Source organism: Hylobates moloch, unplaced genomic scaffold (genome assembly GCF_009828535.3).
Source record: "Hylobates moloch isolate HMO894 unplaced genomic scaffold, HMol_V3 SCAFFOLD_4, whole genome shotgun sequence".
Lineage (NCBI taxonomy): Eukaryota > Metazoa > Chordata > Mammalia > Primates > Hylobatidae > Hylobates > Hylobates moloch.
The window spans coordinates 18,346,060-18,368,437 of record NW_026652279.1 but is presented as its reverse complement, the minus strand read 5'-3'; the positions used below and the strand labels follow the sequence as shown (position 1 = coordinate 18,368,437).

At 35.2% G+C, this 22,378-nt stretch overlaps 1 protein-coding gene across 6 annotated transcripts in view; it reads right to left on the bottom strand.

Annotated features, from left to right (window-relative positions):
* CNTN6 (contactin 6) overlaps positions 1-22,378 on the bottom strand; it is a 356,073-nt gene that overhangs the window by 121,994 nt on the left and 211,701 nt on the right. For 5 of the 6 annotated variants that reach the window (XM_032149519.2, XM_058437172.1, XM_032149518.2 and 2 more), the window contains 2 exons: positions 19,742-19,945; positions 17,570-17,672 (listed from right to left, as the gene is read on the bottom strand). In XM_032149519.2, the coding sequence (XP_032005410.1) occupies positions 17,570-17,672; positions 19,742-19,945 (307 nt within the window). Of the gene's footprint in view, positions 1-17,569; positions 17,673-19,741; positions 19,946-22,378 lie in introns of those variants that run through there. The other variant, XM_058437174.1, reaches the window with a different exon arrangement.

Below are 22,378 nucleotides of genomic sequence, written 5' to 3'. Positions count from 1 at the left end.
TGTCCTAGCTGCTATGGAGATACAACCTTGATCATAGTAGTCATGTTCATTTCATCATGACAAGGGCAGGAATCTTTCAGGTGAGACATGGATGCGTGGGTGTGGAGGACCTTTTTCTTTAACGTGGTTAATCATCTAGTACCATTTCAATAGGGAAGAAAGCAATTAGACAGTGCTCTCCCAACAGAAGAAAATTGGTATAGGAAAATTAGATATTTTAAAATAATATTAATAACCATTAATTGAGTGCTTACTATGTACCAGGCATTGTGACAGATGGCTTCCATATGCCATCTGAGCTAAATACCCAGCTTGCAGCTGCTAACAGCCAATTAACTTTTTGGAATGATACTCACGTTTAGACGGGTAATTTCAACTAAATTATTACCTGCCAGTTCTCCTCCACTTAAGAGTTCCAGAGCAGGCTAATTTATTGTGATCCACCTTCTAATTCCTTTGAGTTGCCACCCACTAAATTAAAAGCACTAGTAGACTCTTTTTTCCTACTGTGGCTTCAGTATTCTTTTTCGACTCTGTGTAGTTTGTCCATGTTGATACTAGCAATGCAGTATTCACTAGGTGTTCATTTTGCTTCAAGATAAATGATCTCTTTAAAATGAAAAGTTAATATATTAATCAGATAAAGAACACCATGGAGGAAGGTGGATCTTTGAAGTGGTCTTCAGAATGGAGATTATTGTTAAATCTCTTGAAATTGATGTTACAGAGTCAAAACAAATGGTGCCATTATCATTTTAACTACAGAGATCAGTGGTTTCTGGCAACATTTACCTTTAAACTCCAATTCTACACTTCTCCCCTCTCTCTTTTTACAAAAATTGAGCTTGGATGCAAATCTCAATAAAGAAAACCAATATGAAGCAATTCTCTTATCCAAAGATTCCTCAGACCATAGATGAGGGATTCTTGAACCTTGTATTTCAAAAGGAGCATTGCAAAAGCCTTTTCTTATTTTGTTCCTATTTTCTAAATGAAGGTTGCCTGAAATGTGATTCTTCACAATTGTGAAATACTACTAGATGATAAAAGCAACATTTTTCTTTCTTTTCCTCTGCTGTGGTTTCGTGCTTCTTAAATACACACTGCCATAAATATGGAATTTTTACTTCATCCTGTCATGTCATTATGCTTTTACAAAGGGAGCACCCTATTAATTTTATCTGAAGACAGAGAATACATTTCTTAACCATCTGGCCTAGTTCATCCTGATTTCAAGTTAAAGCTCTACACGCACTAGTAGGAACTGTGCTTCAATTCCATACCTTTGGCCCATAAATAGAATTTTTATTACTAGTGCTATTTGAGAAAGCTTATATTTCTCCCCTGGATTTCTTAAACCTCATTATCTACAGCTTAAATCCAAGCCATACTAAGTTTTTAACTAAAGACTGGTATAGAGAACTAGTTTCTTAAGATGCTCGTATTTGGGATTATTAACTTGAACCTCATTTCAGGAAATCCTGTCAGTGGGCCAGTTTTAATCAAAGAGAGTGAAGCAGAATACCAAAACCAGCAAAGAATGCCTTTGCTACATTTTCAGACTGTTCAGCTAGCTGCTTTCATTTCCCCAATTTGAAATATTCATACAAAGAGCTTGGAATATAAGATTGTCCTATGGGAATACAATATGGATAAATTCATGAGTTCTGTAGAAAAGCAATCTCACTGTTATGGAAAAAGAGAAAACATTTTTATTTTACTCTGGTAGTGTAAATGGAGTCATGATTCTGTCCTTGCAGTCAGTCCCTACTATGAAATGAATGTTTGTGTCCTCCCAAAATTCATAGGTTGGAAACCTAACCCCTAAGGTGATAGTATTAGGAGGTGGGACTATGACATGAAGATAGAGCCTTCATAATGGGATTAGTGTTCTTATAAAATAGATCGGAGGGAGCTTGTTTTTCTCTTCCACCATGCAAGGACACAGCTAGATGAACCAGAGATCAGCCCTCACCAGACATCTCACCAAACACCAAGTCTGCTGTTGCCTTGATCATGGACTTCCCAGCCTCCAGAACTTGTGAACAACAAATTTCTGTTGTTTACAAGCCAATTCCTGTTGTTTACAATTCTATAGTATTTTGTGATGGCAGCCCCATGGGAATAAGATGATGCCTATGTCAGCTTTCCCTTGGGGAGGACATCTTTGAAAAGCCACAAATGGTTTGTTTATAATAGCACTGGTAACAGAATGGCATCTGCAGTTGGGAAGAAAAAAAGGACACAGGCAAATTTTATAGAGCTGAATACAAGTTACCTAACCTCTCTGAGACTCAGTGTTCTCTTTACATTAACTAGAAATAAGAATGAGTGCACAGGAAGAGAAAATGAGGAAATATCCATGAGAGTACATTCTAAAATACGATGTTTGAAGCATACATAAGGCTTAGTAAATTGCTTTAATACCAAGATTATGAACAGAGACATGAAGGGACCATTGTCCAAAGATTCTCTAAGAATTTTATTACCAATTTCTACTCCTTTTAATGTAAGTAATATGAATACTAATCTGCACATGAAACATGAATTGAAGCCCACTATTTCAAGATGTGGCAGAGCTGAATATCATACTGCACTTAGCAGTTCATTAACAGCTTGTCCATAATTTTTTATTGAAAAATAATACTAAGCCTTGATAAATACCTCTGCTGCTCTTAGGAGAGAAAACGATAATTTGGTAAAGGTAGGTGGGCCTTGTGTTACCTCAAATTTATTCCGTTTGATCTTGTCTCAGTTTGGAATCATAAATTTTCATATAAAGAAGTAAAGAGACACTGAAAATGGCATATTAATAGTTTATCATTTTATCATTATTTAACTGTATTGAGCACGTATTATATGTTAGCTCCATGCTAAGTATTTTCTTTAAATCATGCTATAGCACTATCAAACTTATGATTACAATTGTTAACATTTTGTAGATAAACAAATTAGGACTAGGATAGTTTGGGTAATATGCCCAACATCATACAGTAAATTAAAAAAAAAAAAAGGATTTGAACCAAAGTCTGTCTTTCCACAGACACTGAGCTCTAAATCACCATGCTTTGCTGCCCCTGCATGAATTAACCAGGTACAAAATGAGAGCAAATCTTATTAGGATGTATAACATGTGCTTAGCAATATATTCTTCACCTAATGAACTAACATGTCTTGCAACCAGTCAATAGACGCTTTTTTTTTTTTTTTTGTATAAGAGGAAAAAGGTGAAATCACAGAGATTATCTTTTTAAAACATATAAAGATGCCTCCAAATTTCAGTAGAAGCTTAGAGATGGGCTCCAAGGTCAGCTGGAAAATAGGAAACAAACAACTTATTATTTTTCCTGAGCTCAGTTCCAACTTAGATTTGAAATGCTTCTCTACTGTAAACTGCCAATTACTTAAAAGTAAGAACTGTGGGTCTCCTGAGAGAGGTGGTGATAGACTGGGATGGAAAGGATGAAGAGTTGCTCCCAGAAATAAATAAATATATATATATATATATATATATATATTTCTTGGATGATTTTTAAGAAGCTTTAAATTAGTTTAATTTTAGAAACAGCACTGTAACAATCCACTCTATGCTCCTTGAAAAAAAAATTTTGAAAAACTATATGGAGAGGAATGTTTGACATTAGATTCACAGTGTGTCTTTAAGATTAAAAGAGGCCAACTTTTAGGGCAGGTCCCTGGTCTTTGACAGTGGCCCCTATATAATCTTTCTTGAGAAATTGGCAAGATATTTAGAAATCTTAGTATTTTACAGTGCTCCATTTACCAATAATCCTAATTTTCTAAAAATATACTTAGGAAGTTTATGTGAACATAAGCAAAATACAGCCACAAGAATATTCATTACATTATTATTCATGATTACAAAAAATTGGAAACAAAATTGGTGGAAACTAAATGCCACCAATAGGAGATTGGCTATAAACATATATTGAAATATCTCATTGTCATTACAAATGTCGGTGCAGAAGACTAATGACTTGCATATATGTTCATGGTATATTTTTAAGAATTAAAAAAAATTTACAAACAAATATGCAGTGTATTATACTAATTATGTTAAAAGTAGAATAAAGATGGGAAGGATATATGTATACTGAAATAAGAGTAGTTATCTTTTGGGGGAGAAATTAAGTATAAAAAGGATTTTATTGTCTTCTTTTTTCTTGCCTATATTTTCAGAATTTTCTTAAATGAGTATATCTGACTTTTTCAAACTTTGTATATATATAAAGACATTTTATATATACACATATGTGTATATAAAGACGTTTTATACACACGTGCGTATGTAAAGACGTCTCATATACGCACGTGCGTATGTAAAGACGTCTCATATACGCACGTGCGTATGTAAAGACGTCTCATATGCGCACGTGCGTATGTAAAGACGTCTCATATGCGCACGTGCGTATGTAAAGACGTCTCATATGCGCACGTGTGTATGTAAAGACGTTTCATATATACATAAGCATACATGTAAAGGCGTTTTATATACACATACACCTATGTGTATATAAAAACCTAACTAAGTATTTGTTTTGCTTTAGGCAAAGGAAGTAACTTTTCCTAATCTGCTTGCTTGTTTCCTTGCCTGCCCTCAGGGCTCTCATTTCAAATTCACTTCTAGAACTCTGGTTCTCCTGCTCGTTTTTTGTCCTGTGGGAAGTGCAATGGCACAGTCTCAGCTCATAGCAACTTCTGCCTCCCGGGTTCAAGCGATTCTCCTGCTTCAGCCACCCGAGTAGCTGGGATTACAGGTGTGCACCACCACACCCAGCTAATTTTGTATTTTTAGTAGAGACAGGGTTTCTCCATATTGGTCAGGCTAGTCTCAAACTCCTGACCTCAGGCGATCTGCCTGCCTCAGCCTCCCAAAGTCCTGGGATTACAGGCATGAGCCACTGCACCTGGCCTCTATTTTTTCTTTATGTAGGTACATTTCTTCTTTATGTACATAATCTCTTCTAGAAAATGGAAGCAGAGAGAACATTTTTTTAATTCACTCAATGAGGCCAAATTACCATAATGCCAAAATAAGATAAAGACATTTCAAGAAAGGAAAACTACAGACCAGTATCTTTCATTAATACAAATGGAAAAATCTTCAACAAATATTAGCAAATTGAGTCCAGCAACAATTAAAAAGACATATGCACCACAACAAAGTAGGACTTGTCTTGGGTATGCAAGACTGATGGTTCAATATTAGAAAATTAATTCATGAAATCCACTAATGAATAGAAGAAAAATCACATGATCATATCAATTGGTGCCAAAAAAAAGCATTTGGAAAAATGCAACACCTATCCAAAATAAAAATTCTCGATAAACTAGGAATAGAGAGGAACTTCCTCAACTTGATAAACATGTCTGCCAAAAAATGTAGCACTAGCATCCTACTTAATGGTGATAAATTGGATGCTTTCATTTTGGATAGTGGAAAAAGGAAAGCATGTTTACTCTTACCACTCACTGTCATCATTGTATTGGAAATCCTAGCTGGTGCAATACTACAAGAAAAGGCAAAACAAATGTATATAGATTGAAAAGAAGGAAATAATACTTGTTCCCAGGCAGCAATGAAAAATCCCAAAGAATTAACAAAAAATAACTCCAGCACTAATAAGTGATTATAGCAAGGCAACAAGATACAATGTTAATATATCAAAGTCAGTTAACTTTTGTTTATACCAGTAGTTAACAAATGGAATTTGAATTACACAATTAACATACAATGTCATTTATATTAGCACTAAAACACGAAATTCTAGGGTTTATATAAAATAGTATTTCAGAATTTATATGCAGAAAACTACACAATCTCATAAAATCAATTAAAAGAGATCTAAATAAGTGGAGAAATAGTCTGTGTTCATGGATTAAAAGACTCAACACTGTCAGTATGTCAAGTCTTCCCAACTTGACCAATAGATTTAAGTCAATCCCAATCAAAACCCCAACTGCTATTTCATGGATATAGACAAAATGATTCTAAGTTTGTATGGAAAGACAAGGAAAGCAAAACAAAACAAAACAAAATAGCCAATACAATGCTGAAGAAGAAGAATAAAGTTGGAGTACTGACATTAGCTGACTTCAGGATTTACTGTAAAGCTACAGTAATTGAGGCAATGTGGTAATGGCAAAAGAATAGACAGAGCAATGGAACAAAAGAGATCCCAGGAATAGACCTACACAAATATAGTCAGCATATCTTTAACAAAGGAGCAAACGCAATACAGTGGAGAAAAAATTGTCTTTTTAACAGGTACTGGAACAATTGGAAGTCCATATGTTATGAAATGAATAGTCCCAGAAGTCACATCTTTCACAAAAATTAATGCAAAATGGACCATCAATGAAAATGCAAAACATAAAGCTATAATAGCTCTAGAAGATGACAGAGGAGAATATCTAGGTAACCTTGGATATAGTGATGAGTTTTTGTATTTAACGCCAAAAGCAAGTTTCATTGGAAAAAAATTGATAACCTGCACATCATTAAAATAAAAACCTTGTGCTTTGTTAAGGACATTGTTAAGGAAATGCAAAGACAAGTCACAGACTGGGAGAAAATATTTGCAAAATGCATATCTAATAAAAGGCTTATGTTCAAAATATGCAAAGAATTCTTAAAGCTCAACAATAAGAAAATAAACATACCACTTAAAAACGTAGAAAAGATGTAAGCAGACATCTTACTAAAGAAGATAAATAGCAAATAATCACATTAGAAGATGTTCACATCTTTTGTCATTAGAGAATTACCAATTAAAACAACAAGGAAATACCACTATACATCTGTTAGAATGGCTAAAAAACAAAATAAAACAAGCTCACACAATATCAAATGCTGGTGTAGATTAAGAGAAATCAAAATTCTAATTTATTACTGATGGTATTGCAAAATGGAACAGCACTGTGTGGAGTGGAAATTTACCGATCAGTAAGTGGAGGAGAGCAGAGTGATCCATGTGGATTAGAGTTGGAGACAACAGCAAGATCATATGTTTAACTTAACATAATACAAATAGCTGTATATAGAAATACTTATAGATATATGTACATAATAAGTAGTATATACACACATATTTCTTTCCTCTGTCATCTGAAAGCACCTAAATAAATGACACTCTAGTAGCAACTAGCACACCTAGTACCCAGATATTGATTTCTAATGTCATTCTTCAATAAAAAAGAACCTATCCTTGGTGACATGACTGCTTCTATGACTAGGGCATGAAAAATACAAGATGAACCTGGAACATCTTTAATGCTAGTAAATAAGAAAGTGCTAATAGGCACACACACACACACACACAACACCCCATACACTGATGAGTGCATAACAAAGGGCACAAGATCCAACTTAAAAGGCTCCCAATGGCAAAAGCTAAAACAATTTGAGTAGCAAAATAAACAAATTAGCACAGAATTACAACCCAAAGTCTAAAATAATTATATGTGAGTCAGTACTGACATAAGTAAATTATTAAATATTAATAAATGAGGAAGAAGTGACACATTTCACAGGTAGAAGAATTCTGTAGGTTCATTATTCTGCAGAAGGTGAAGCACAACACTCTATTCATCAAGTGTGGACTACACATAGTCACCCATTTCCAAAGAGACAGTATGGAGTGCGAGAAAAGAGTACTTTTACAGTGGAGAACCCTGATAAAAAGTATTTCAGCCAGGCAATCAAGGCCAGCATCATCTGTCATAAATCATTTTGATAAAATTAAACTTGATATGCAATGAAAATTGTTCCTTACCTTTATGTTCTTCCTCTCTGAAGCTTGTAACCCCAGTATAATTATGACAAATATAGACATATTCTAACAGAGGGGCAGCCTACAATAAACTGACTACCACTCCTCAAAACTGTCGAGGACATCAAACACAAGAAATGTCTGAGATTCTGCTACAGACAGGAGACTAATGAGACAAGAAAACTCGATGTAATATGGTACTCTGGATGGAATCTTGGAATAGAAGGGCATAAATACCAAATAAATTTGAATAAAATATGGACTTTATAATAATCAGACATCAGTATTGGCTGATTAATTGTAACAAATGTATCATAATAATATAAGATGTTAGTAATAAGGGAAATTGTGTGGGGGGTTATATTGGACCTCTCTGTACTATCTGTTAAATATTTCTGTTCTAAAACTATTATTTAAAATCCATTAGTTAAAAAATGTATTTATGAACAGAGGGGAAAAAAGGAAGAAATAATTTTCCATTTCTCAGCAATACAAGAAGCCCGTAAATAATAGCCTAAAATTAGCTCTGCTAAAGAAATGACAGTGACCCTCTCCAGACTCTATTTGATAAAGGGCAGCGTGGGAAAAAGATAATCAGTAAAGCTCCCAAAGTGAGGATCCTTGACTCTTCCTTCACCGAAAGTCTGGAAGGAAAGAGCTGATCCCAGGAGAAATGTGTGATTGCACATTTTTACATCAATCTTATTTTCATTAGCCTGCAACCCCCCCGGGGCCTTTATATAATCTTCTTTATCTCCCAGGGCCAGGTGTCTGTCCTTTGGAGAATCCCTCCTGACTGACTACCTAAATGAAGAAATGAAGGAATTAATGATGGAATGAGGTATTCAATAAATATTTGCTAAGTGAATGAATAATTGGTGCTCAATTTGTCAAATGAGTGAGTGAGAAAATGTCAGTAACCCTTAGAAAGATTGAACAGAATTTAAAATGATACATCTATTCTTCTGGGGAAGTCCCTTAACACAAAAATATAATACAGAAACCATTTCGCTCCTTCTTATATGTTCCCTTTTACCTCCTCAGTCAAAGCAGCTTTGACAATTCCCAGGATTAATAAAGTAGTTACTATTTAATGCCTATTATGGGTCAGGAACCTTAGTAAGTGAGCTTAATAGTATTTCCAGTCCTTACAAAAATTCTGCTGTATCTATTTATTCTCTCTCTATCATTTTTGCCTTCCTTATACACATAAGAAAACTGACCAAAGTCATCCAGCTATTGACAAGTGAAGTTAAGACTTTAATCCTGCTCTATTTGAACTTAAAGTCCACACTTTTCAGCACACCATTTGCCTTCAAATGCTAGTAAATTCATGAATAAATTATTTATTGCTAGGTTGAGTGCTTGTTTATGTGAGAGCATGGTGGGGTTAATGTTATCTTTCAATTTCTGACTAACTGGTTTGAAGATTTTTTAGCTCTCAGATTTGTCAGCATGGTCAACAGAGGTGAGTGTTTTACAGAGTTTACTTTATTATTTTATGCCAAGCAATACCATGTCATGTTAAAAAAAAAGTTATTGCTAATATCATGTTATAGAAAAAGCCATTAGCAAGAATCTAAAGATTAGGTTTCAGTATACATTTCTGGAGTGAATGGGGTAAACTATGCCTAGGAAGAGATTCTGTTCTCTATCTAATCTACTCAACTCAATGAGGGGAAACAAAAGGTAAACAATTTTTTAGACATCCAGTTTCAAAATCATTAAGACACCTGAGTGATTAAAACAATAAACCAAAAATAATTGCTAAGGAACTGAAAAATTTCAGTGTGCCTAGGTTGATTTAAAAATGTTATTTTCATCTTAAGTGACTTGAAAAATCTTTCTGCAGTATAATCTGCAATGATGTCCACATTTGTAAGATGAAAAGCAAACACTATAAGAAATAGCTCCTCTGTCACCTGAAAATTCTGGAACACCTAACAACATCATGGTGAGACTTCAGATTTGTTGCTTGACATTAATAGCCAAGCTGGGTATCTTTAGCTTCATAAATTAGAAAAAAATAAGTTATACATGTACATATAAATATAGTCCTCTGTGTGAAAGCTTCAGAACACACAGGAACATTCAGTGCTGCTACTAATGTTATTTAGATTCCAGAACACTGACAGAAAAGTTACTAAACTAAAATTTTTTTTAAAAAGGGAAAATATGTTTGGTTCTTTATAAAAGCAGTATAATAGAGTTATGGGGGATATCAGTTTAATTTCCTCACTCAGCAAGAGCCCATATTTTTTTCAAAGGAGACGTACATATCTATCAGTCAATCATACTACATTTGCATAACACCTATACAAGGAGCTTCTCAGGGTATTTCACAATACAATTAATTTGCAGCTTTCATAATTAAGGTCTGCCATGTTAAACAAATGAGACAAAGCTGAGAGTTGAAAGCTGTGATCAGGTCAGCTCTGAAACTCCAACATAGAAAGTCAGTTACATATCCCCAAAGTCACAGCAATTAAAGTTAAGACAATTACTTGAAGCTTTGTCTTTATTATTCTTTACTCACACTAGCTTATAGTGGTTTAAGATTGTTAGATTATATGAGTAAACACTTCACCTATTCTTCTCTAGACCTCACTTTTTATACATCCTGTCTGCATGATGGTTTCTGTGACTGAAACTATGTTTTCTGAGTGCTACCTAATCAGGTATACCAGACTTTTATAAATGGTGTACATTGCCATCATTATCTATAAAACAATAAGCTGTATAACCCTGATTTTTGATGTTTTCGGAAACACATTTTTCTTCTCATTCAAACACAGCTTGAATTTTTACAAGTTTATCTTTTGAATTTGGGGGTTTTTTTGGGATTTTTTTTGAGACGGAGTCTCATTCTGTCGTCAGGCTGCTGGAGTGCAGCGGCACAATCTCAGCTCACTGCAACCTCCGCCCTCTGAGTTCAAGCGATTCTCCTGCCTCGGCCTCCTGAGTAGCTGGGATTACAGGTGCCTGCCACTGCACCCAGCTAATTTTTTGTATTTTTAGTAGATACGGGGTTTCACCTTCTTGGCCAGGCTGGTCTTGAACCCCTGACCTTGTGATCCACCCGCCTTGGCCTCCCAAAGTGCTGGGATTACAGGTGTGAGCCACCGCGCCCGGCCAAGGGTTATTTTTAATATATAAAATTAAAACTTACTTGTTGCTGGAATATTACTTATTATAGATAATATAAATGGGAAATATAGATTATAATTCCATTCCCCAGATAAAGCATTTTTTAACGTTTTGCTGAATTTTTTCAAGCCTTTTCCCCGTAAAATATTTACATAATTGAGGGTCATACTACATCTGCACATGGAGGATTAAGTAAGTCAGATACTTAGAAGTTAATTCAATATAAATATGAAAGGGTTATAAGCATGAGTTTTGAAGTCAGAATCTATGAGATGTAGATTTGAATCCCAGATATGCAACTTATATTGGTTAAGTCACTTAATTTATCTAAGCCTCATTGTATTTACCTTCGTAATTAGTCTTTCAAAAACAGTGAAAAACTAGACAAATATATGAAAAAAACACCCCTCTTTCTGGAACTTGAACAATTGGCAACACAAAACTATTATCCTGAAAGAGGGGAAATAAATGAAGTAAGGTTTTGGTAGCCCTTATTTTCTGTGTAGAGACACTTTCCATCCAGAACAGGGAGTAGGTAGGGGAGACATAAGTAGTAAAGTACTGTGTCACTGAGCTGAGAAGACAAAGATAAGATTTGGAGAGGCTGAAGTGGCTGGAATTGCAGAGCATAGTGTTAGAAAGAATGGCATTACTCAAATAATGTGCTCTAAAGATCTGCATAGGAGTGTCACATGAGGCTGGGCAAAGAATTATTTTCAGAGCTCAAATAGGCCTGGAAGACATGAGAGCTCCACTATGCCAGAGAAGAAACACTTGGTGAACATTTGAAGCATTCAGTTGGGGATTTCATCTTAGTAGTAAACTAGCTTTAATAACCACAGAAAACGCGAGGATTCACAGTAGTGTAACAACTGCCTATCAAAATAAAGTTCAAAAAGCTTTTTTATAAATACACCACAATTTAGCATTCAACAACATGACATTTATGATGTCTACTATTCAATCTTAAATTACTAGATATCCAAACAGCAGAAAAATGAGAACTGTGACTAGGAGAAAAAGCAGCCAATAGAAGCAGACCCACAAATAACTGAGATGATAGAATTAGCAAGCAAGGACTTATTTAGGGCTCCTATATAATTACAGTGCAGAGAATTTCAGCTGAAATAACTGCAAGCTTTAGATGCTATTTAAGAAAGAGTCTCTAGGGAAACCTAAGGGCAAGAGTGGAGATAAAAGCAAAGGTACTAGCTAAAATTTAACCTCTGATGCCACAGCTAGACCCAATAGTAGTTACAGCCTAACCCTAGCTAGAAAAACATAAAACCTCACACTAAAAGTTTAGTTATCGAAGTTCCTTTAATCTGATATAATAATGTCCAGGATTAAAAAAAAAAGTACAAAGCATGCTATAAAACAGTCTGAAGAGACAAAACAACCATGATAACTAGACTCAAATACAATGAAAATTTTAGGACCATCAGGCTGAGGATTTAAAATTGAACTAGTTATTATCAGACAGTAATTTTAAATTACTATAATTAATATATTAAGGGCTATAATAAAAAAGTGAACAGCATACAAGAACAAATGGATAATGTAAGCACAGAGAAGAAAATTCTAAGAAAGGATCAAAAGGAAATGCTGGAAGTAAAATACGTTATAATACAAATGAGGGATGCCTTTGACGGGCTCATCAGTGGACTGAACATAGCTAAAGGGGAAGTAAACGAATGACAAGCAGTATCAATAGAACTACCCAAACTGAAATGCAAAGATAAAAATAATTTAAAAATTTAAAAAGATTAAGAACTTGGACAGAAGGGAGATTACAAATGGCATAAAAGATAACGTAAAACAAATACTAAAAGGAGAAAAAAACAAACAAACAAATAAATGTTTAAAGTAATCATGCCTGAATAGTTTTCAAAAACAATGACAAACACCAAACCATAGATTCAGGAATTTCAGAGAAAACAAAGCAAGATAAATAAATAACAAAAATAATCTACAACCTCAAGAGAAAAAATATTCCCAGTGATAGGGGGTGATATTTCCTAGTTATGTGAGCACATATATGGGGTACATTAAACAAACATTTAATGAAAGCCAATTTTTATTTCAGGAGCTCTCTTATGTCCTAAAAATTAAAAATTTAATAAGATCTGGCACTGGAGGTGGTCTTTCTATATTTTCATTTCCTTTTCCTTCTACCCAACTATTGATTTCTTTCCTCCCTCTTCTCTCTCTCTTTCCCCCGTCTATTAAAACATATACATCCTAGTTTAATAAATGTGAAGTCTATAGCTTAAATAGCAGTCAATAATTAGTAACGTAATAAGAAAAAAATATTTGATTTTATTCCTCAAGTCAACTAGCTTTTCTCAGTTTTGAGGTTATGCAATATCTTACAAAAGAGTAAAGTACCTCACAAAGTAGACAGGAAGATTTAGAAGGATTAGCAAAAGGGAGTCCCCACATTTGGGAAAAAAAATGACTAAAACCAAATGCTGCACAGCAATATTTTTATGAAGAGATGTTAGAGAATATGACTTATAATAAACACTCAATAGACTTTATAAAAACACTGGTCAACAAACTTATATAGATTTATAATTTTGAAGATAAGACGTTTGATTGTTTTATTTTCAGATTGTTAATTATACCTATAACATAATTAATCTTCTAATGAGTGTGTTGCTTTTCATGTTTGTTAATTTTATATATTTAGGAGACAATATGGCATTTGGTAAATACCGTAATTTATAACGGACTAAAAGGCATTTTCACTATGTTTGCAATGTGTCAAAGATAATTTAATTTGTTTTCTGAAAACTATTGGCAAGCATATATAAAACTCTTTTTGGTAGTAACTCACATTTGTAAGTTTTCCAAAGTAGTCGAAGTATTTTCACATACATTTTGTTGTTTTGAAGAAATGAGAAGTGTATCTGCACTCCATTTACACAAAATGTAAGATTGTTATACAGGGCATTTTAACACTACCACTTTGACCGAGTAGATGCTTCAGAGTTTCCATTTTTACCCCAAGGTATTTCAATTCTATGTTAATGCCTTCATTTAATAAACATAATCTCAACATTGATTAATTTTGTTAGATAACAATTTAGGGAGTGTACTCCATTAAATCAAGAATTTCCTTGATAATTTTCTATGAGGTATGGTTTGGTAATTTATATTATTTTCCTATTCCCATTTAACATTATTTCATGTTCAACAGTTATTTTCTGCATAAACTTAACAAACATGATTTATTTATCACGGGTTTTCTTTTGTACATACACATCAGATTTTACATTTTGAGAGTTTTTTAAACTATTAATTTTCCAACTCAAATTTTTCTGGGTCAAATATTGCTAGTTTAAATTTTGCCAAAAGTTTAGGAGCCGGGCGCGGCAGCTCACGCTTGTAATACCAGCACTTTGGGAGGCCGAGGCTGGTGGGTCACGAGATCAGGAGTTAGAGACAAGCCTGGCCAACACAGTGAAACTCCATCTCTACTATAAATACAAAAATTAGCTGGGTGTGGTGGCAGGCGCCTGTAATCCCAGCTACTTGGGAGGCTGAGGCAGGATAATCACTTGAACCCAGGAGGCGGAGGTTGCAGTGAGCCGAGATCGTGCCACTGCACTCCAGCCTGGGCAACAGAGTTAGACTCCATCTCAAAAAAAAAAAAAAAAAAAAAAAAAAATTAGGGACTCCTGTATGTTTTTAAAATTATAAATTTTACCTTGTGCAATTTAATAATGTGTTGATTATTTCCATCACCATGTGGTTAATAGAAAATAAGACACTGCTTTACTTATTTTTAAATTATTCCATATACCTCATATATTCCAAGCTTCATTTTTCCTGATTAGATCTTATCACGTATCTGGTTAAATACATTTGTGTGTGGAGAAAGAAAGAGAGAGAGAGGGAGGGAGAAAGAGAAAGGGAATGCAGCACAGGTTTACACTTGGTCAATTCAGGTAGAGTATATGATGTCCATGTGTTACCCTTTCAGCTTTTCTATAGGTTTGAATAATATAAAAATAAATAAATTTAAGAAACTGGTATGTAAGCAGTTCAAAAACTATACTGATCATGTTATCGCTCTCCTTCTTTCTTTCTCTCTCTTTCTTTCTTTCTTCTTCCTTTTTTTTTTTTTTTTCCCCCAGAACTGACCCTAATTGCTCCTTTCTCTCTTGTACTGTCATCAATCCTGAGACAGAGAGAACAGGACTGGGCTGGGAAAGATAATTTATACCCCCTCTGAGATACCTACTCTCCTTTGAACATCCTAACTCAAACATTGTTTATATAAAAGTAGAATGTGGCTGGCGCTGTGGCTCACGCCTTTAATCCCAGCACTTAGGGAGGCTGAGTCGGGCGGATCACGAGGTCAGGAGATGGAGATCATCCTGGCTAACGTGGTGAAACCCTGTCTCTACTAAAAACACACACACACACACACACACACACAAATTAGCTGAGCGTGGTGGTGGGTGCCTGTAGTCCCAGCTACTTGGGAGGCTGAGGCAGGAGAATGGCGTGAACCGGGGAGGCGGAGCCCGGGAGGCAGAGCTTGCCGTGAGCTGAGATGGAGCCACTGCGCTCCAGCCTGGGCAACAGAGTGAGACTCCGTCTCAAAAAAAAAAAAAAAAAAAAAAAATAGAATGAAATTTAGATTTTGGTTTTAGAATAATTCAATGAGCATTTATTAATAAATGCCAAGGCTAAATGTTTTAACATGTATTATCCATTCTAATCTTCACAACAAACATACAAGGGAGGAATCATCATAACTCCTTCTGGACGAAAATATGGTAATTCACAGAGATTATAAGTATGTTTGCTAATAATCAAATAACCCTTGAGAAAATTGGGAAGTGAATCTGTCTACCGGGATTTCAAAAGCAGTTATCTTACTAATTAGTTAGAAGTTCCTAAATTCAGAATTTAAAATCAGGTGGGCCTAGGTTTGAATTGCTTGCTTCCTTTGAATAGAAACATAAAATTGAACAGGTTACTTCTCCAATCTGAGCTTCAGTTTCTCATATATAATGAAAACATAACTTGCCCTGCAAGATTATGACAATTATATATATTGTATCATAAATACTTAGTTATAGTTGCTTAGTGAATGAAATTATTTTCATTAGATTCTTGAGAAATAGCCTCAACATTTTCAATAATTTTATTGTGGAAGACCATTTTTTAATTTCAGGAATCTATATTTCCTGATGCCAAATATGATTAAATAAGCTATTAATATTCTTTTCAGATACTCTCTTTCATTGGTTTTCTTTTAAAATTAATTATCTAATTATCAAAGAATTTGATGACATTTAATATTTTTCTAAACCTTAACTTCTGAAAAAGCCTGAAAATGGTGAAAGTTCATCATGTCTTAAAAGACAGGCAAACAATTAAAAACGGATGTAAAGCCCCTATTTGTCACTTTCTTAAGAATCATTTAATCAATCGATAATTATTTATTTGATAAATGCTATGAAACCCATACTGTATGAAAATAAAATACAGTCTCTTAAATCCACGAGCAATGACTATTCTGAGAAATGTGATTCAAAGATATGCAAAACTCCATCTATAGAAAACAAACTAAGATTTAGTAACCACCATTATTTGGATTGCTGAGTATGTTTAACTTAATAAAATGAGACATTTAAGGATGTTTTCCAGAATTTTGAGACTAAGTCACTATTTCTAAATGTGATGGCCACATTAGGAATAGACTTTGGATTTAGAGGTAAGCCCTTCGAGCTTACCTCCGGGTCAGTCAAGTCTTTTACTATTCAAAGTATGTTCTGTTTACAAGAAGCATGACTAATATTTGGGAGCTTTTTAGAAATGGAGGAACCAAACATCACCCTAGACCTCTAGAGTCAGAATATGAATTTAACCATGTCCCCAGGTAACTCACATGCATACTAACATTTGAAAATGACAGTCTAGTCTATCTGTCTCTTTTTTTTTTTCTGGTGTTTATAGGCACAAAAATGAAATTTGTATACCTCCAAAAAGCAAAGAGGTGTTCTAGATATCCCATGCAAAAATGTAGGTATTTTCCTGGCTTAAAAGTATTCCAAACCTATTCCTCATAAATACTTATCTGAGTAAAACAAAATGCCTCCACTATCAGGGAAGGTTGGGCTCAATTCTAATTATCCACTATGAACAATGGACTTTAATTAGTCTTATTTTAGAAACAAGCAGTGGTTTGTTATTTATCAGAATTGTTGGTTAATTAAGCAAGGAAATACTCCAGGCAATGTATTTCTGGATGTAGGACAAGATGGAGTGAAGGATATGTGGACGGTTTAGTGACTTGCCCATCATCTTATCCAAGTGCACTTATTCCCTTGAAATGTGCTGCCTAAATGGGTCTCATTATGCTTAAACTAAAGGAAATATCAGCACCTGTAGGGGAGAATTGCAGCCCTGATCATTTTCAATTGCAGGCCTGGTCATTGTCTCAGTATTAGACATGTTTGTTTAAATTCAAATCAGTAAGTTCCACTGTTGCCCAGCATTTGAAATCTACTTGGTAATTTACCTTAGAGCAATATTTGAATAACAAAAAGGTATTTAATAAAAAAAAATTAATGCAACCAGGAAAATAAAAACAAAAACAAAAACCTTACTTTCCAAGGGCAAAACATTCCAGTTTTACAGATGAATCCTTTGCAGCTTGTATAGTTTCAGGAAAACGCACTTCAATCTTTGGTTCATATTCCCCCATCACACCTGTTAAATATCAAAAGAGCTAGCAGCATTTCTGGAGAATAGAAGTTTTCTATGAAGTAAATGCTTCATTAACCAAAACCTGATTATTTCTTCTTAATGAGAGTTAGGGTTTTCAGTTAAGAATTCGATACATATAGATTCTAAAATGCTTCTGTGTTTTCAAAGAAGACACTTTTCTAGTGACATCCACATTTATCTATCTTTCAGGGAACTCAGAGAGCCAGATCTGATTAATAAGAAAAAAAAAAAAAAGAATTTTTTCAGCTAACACTGTTAGAAGTCCACTGCAGTAGGTCTTAGTCCAAAGTAACAGTAGTTCTGCAGCAAAACACATAAAGTCATCACATTAATTGAGATAAAAATGTAAATATTCACATATTAGTACAATAAGGTTTTGCTGTTAAATAAGTTTGCTGTACACCTATAAAAATTTAAGTTTTAAAATTTGCAATCCAAGGAACTGGGGATATGTGCTAAGATAAGAATAAGATAATGGTATAACCTATTGTAAATACACTACCTACCAGAGGAGTTGTAACAGAAATATATCTGTAGGCTATTCCCATTAACTTAATTAATTTAATCAGTGACATCTCAAGATTATTTAAATACTTTGATCATTTTTAATATATGTACCAAACTACAGAGTAATACATTCCTAAAATAAATATACTGTTGGTAGCTAATATAACTGCAGAAAACACAAAAATTACGAAATATATATGAAATAAAAATACTTCATTTTTAAGACTTAATCATTATAAACATTCAAAGAGGTTATGGTGAGAAGGTAGTGAGTACTACTTCATTCAACTAAGTTGGTAGGTTTTATTCTTTTTCACTTCCTTGATGTGTGATATTTCCTGCATGCTCACTTTTAAAAGAGGTTTGATTTTTATATTGTATATAATACTTCTGCTCTATTTTTCCTGTAAATGTATTCAAGGGAATAGAGGGGATAGAAGAAGGAAGGAATTAAGAAGGGAAGAAGCAGGAACTCAGAGTAGACAGGAAACAAAAAAAGGAAAAACGTGGTAGAATCTCCAAGCATAGTGTTGGCTCATGAATTCTTCTGGTCATAAATAGGAGTATTCATTGAAGGAGATAAATTGGATTTAGGAATAAGTCTAATGGTTGCTGAAATCTTAATGAAGACCTTGCAAATACATTTGGGTGGTTAGTGATTATAAAAGCTCTATTATAAGAACTCCTTCTATGGGACTTGTTCCACAATTCTGTTATCCTTTATTAGCATTATATTCTTGCTTTTCTTCAACTCTTCAGAGGGGAGAAAAACTCCACGAGGTATTGCATTTCAAGTCCTGAATACAATCATAAAATGCACCAACAAATTTTCTACCTTTATGAATCCCACTGTGAACGTTTAATTAAAAAAACAACTAGAGAATTTTTCCACTTCAATGACTTCCTTAAACTTTCTGGCTCTCTAAATCTTGTACCAGCTATGACTTGACTAAGCTACAAAACTCGTCAGAGACTAGTCTGAATTATGTTCCTTGGAAGAATATAATTAGTATAAATCTTGTGTTTCATTCTTCTCTGGAATACTCATAATTAATGTTGGTTTGCTTTGCTTTCCTTGGATATGAACTTTTCCCTCCATTTTGCCAGACACGTAAATAAAGGGTGAACAAAAAAAGGGCAAATATGGAAAAAAGGGGGCATTAAAAAGTAGCTGCAACATATGTTCATTAAAAATATATTGATTCAATTGTATGTTTGGCAGCACCCACACGTGCACACATACACACACGCCAACTCCCCCGAACATCATTTTTGTTTTTACAAAACAGTCTTTAAGCAAAAAAAAGACAAGCTGTTTCAATGCCAGAAAGGAGATGGCTTGGTATACCCAGAACCATGTCTACTGCACCATGTGGGTGAATTAGATAATTTTCCATTATATTTCTGGTTTACATATTTGTGAATTGAACCTAAACTCGTAATTTGGCTCCACCAAACAAGAAGGAAGCAGAAAGCTTTACGAATCTTCCCAGGCTTTAAGGGCCACAGATAAAGTATATTCCCAAGATAACTCATTATCTTACCATCCGTGCGCTGCACTAATGGAGTGGGTGGACCTTGAACACTTCTCTGGGCCTCTTTGTTTGTTATAAAGCAAGTGTAGTTGCCCACATCTGATGGTTCCACTTTGGCAATGTACAAGTTTCCCGTCTCTTGAGATACAAATCGCCTATTGTCCTCTTGGACGTATAAGGGGTTATCATTGAAGGTCCATGCATAAGATAAATCTGAAAAACAAGGGGAAAAAAACAAAACAAAACCATACTGTCCTTACTGCATTCATTCATATCTGAAAATTCTTTGTCCTACTTCCCCATAATTAGAAGAAAACTGTGCCTCTATTTGCTCAGTTGATAGCTGTCATCTGGTGTAATTGTAATATTCCCTTATATTGAAATATAGCTCAAATTGGATGATAAATTATGTGGGCACTCTCCCCATCATTGACTTTTTGGGATTAAGGATGTAACAATAGGATGTTATGGAAATAAGTGGATGAGTTTATTAAGAAGTGCCATAAGATCTATAAAGTAATAACGGTTCCAAATGTACACTGAATTCCTTCAGAAAAACTTATGCTGCCTCAAAGCAGTTTTTCTCAATGCATTATCAGAAGAATTAAACATACTTACAGGTACTTGCTAAAAATTTAACTTAAAAATTTAAGTTCAAGAAGTCTACCACAGACCTTGAAGTTCACTCATTTGATCATTACATAATTTCTTTTTTATTTTTATAGAGATGGGGTCTCACTATGTTGCCCAGGCTGGTCTCCAACTCCTGAGCTCAAGTCATTCTCCTGCCTCAGCCTCCCAAAGTGCTAGGATTACAGGCATGAGCCACTGCACTGGCCTGATTATTACATAATTTTAAGCAGCTATTCTGTGACAGTTTTAGGTCTTAGAGTAAAACCAAACAAAACCTGTGCCCTATAAAGGTCAAACCAGTTACTGCTAATTGCCAATAATGTTGATAATCTGAATGTAGGATGACGTATGCTTTGACAAAGGCATTATAGGGAGCCCAGAGAAGGAGCCTAGAATGTTGTGTCATCAGAAAAGACTTCTAAGAAGTAATTCCATTTTGAAACCAGCAGGATAAACTAGAGCTACGCAAGTGACAGAGGAGTCGACAAGCATTTCTCCGAGTAACTATCAAGAGCATGAAGATGAAACAGGGCACACATTACTTTTACTGAACATCAATCAGTCCATCTCTGGAAATCTTGTGGGTAACTGTATAAATGACATAATGAGCATATGTTAAAATGCACAGAACTTGTGTTCTGTTTAATCACTTGTGACCATTATATACCCCCTGTAACCATCATTCCCCAAGTAAAATAAGGAACATTTCCATGTCTTCAGAAATTTTCTCCTGTTTTTTTTCTACCGCTGCAACCACTACTGGATTTCTATCATCATAGATTATTTCTGCTGTCATTTGTATGTCATAATAAAACAAACAGAATGTACTATTTTATGTCTGATTTATTTCATTTCACATAATTTTAAGGTGCACCTATTGTTTTCACGACTATAAGTCCTTTCTTCCTTTATATTGTGGATAGTATTCCATTTTATGAATATACCATAATTTGATTAGACACCTTCCTGTTGATGAGCATTTGGATTATTTCCAGATGGAAGTCATTATGTATGAGGCTGAAATAAGCATCCTTGTCTAAGACCGTCTGTGTACATTTTCATTTTCCTTGGCTAGATTCCTAGGAGTAAGCCATAATGTAGATGTATGTTTAACTTTATAAGAAACGACAAAAGAATTTTTTAAAGTGGTTGTACCAGTTTATACTTCCACCAGCAATATTTGAGAGTTCCAGTTGTCCCATAACCTCACAAAAATCATGTGCTGTCAGTTTCTTTTTTTTTTAGCCAGAAATCTTTGAGCAAAGGCAAATATTCATATGTATTAAAGCTTTCTGAATATAATTCTTCCTGAAGCTAAGACATTAGGTGTACTGTGGAAACTAGGTAGTGTTTGGTAACTAGAGCACCCTAATGGCGCTGGTTCCGGGTTCTTCTTCCTCAATGCAAGCCTGCCAAAGGAAAAACCAATCAGAGAGAGGTGTCTTTCCCGCCTCGCTCTAAGCCCTACCCCAACCAGTCACAAACATCCACGCAGCCCTCCTGGGCATAAAAGAAGCAAACCCCCCACAGCTCTCTCTGTCTCTCTCTCTCTCCTGCCCAGCCCAGCCTGCTGCCTCCAATAAAGATCTCTTGGCCGAGCCGGTGTGCCGTGGTCTTAAGTCTGAGCGTCACTCTTTCTTTCATTGGTGCCATGACTCGGATTGGGACTCCCTGCCTCTGGCGGGACCCCAGTCCCCCTCAGACTCAGACCAGGCCCCGGCCGGCCTTCGCCCAATTTCCCGTCCGCCGAACAGTGCATCCATCACCGGCTCCTGTTTGGTAAGTCCCCTTCCGTAGTCTGCCGCCTAGTCCTATACTGTGGCGACAGACTCCTGCTTCCCCTCCTCGACCCGCAGGGAACGGAGTTTTCTCCCTCTCCTCCTCGCCCCTCCAGCCTGAGCCTCCGCCCCGAGCCTCTGCCCCGCGCCATACTGTTGGCTACATACAAAAATCTTGGTACCAAGTGGCTCCCGGTCCCTTGGCCATGCTGTTGGCCCTTCAGTCCCTTCGCCT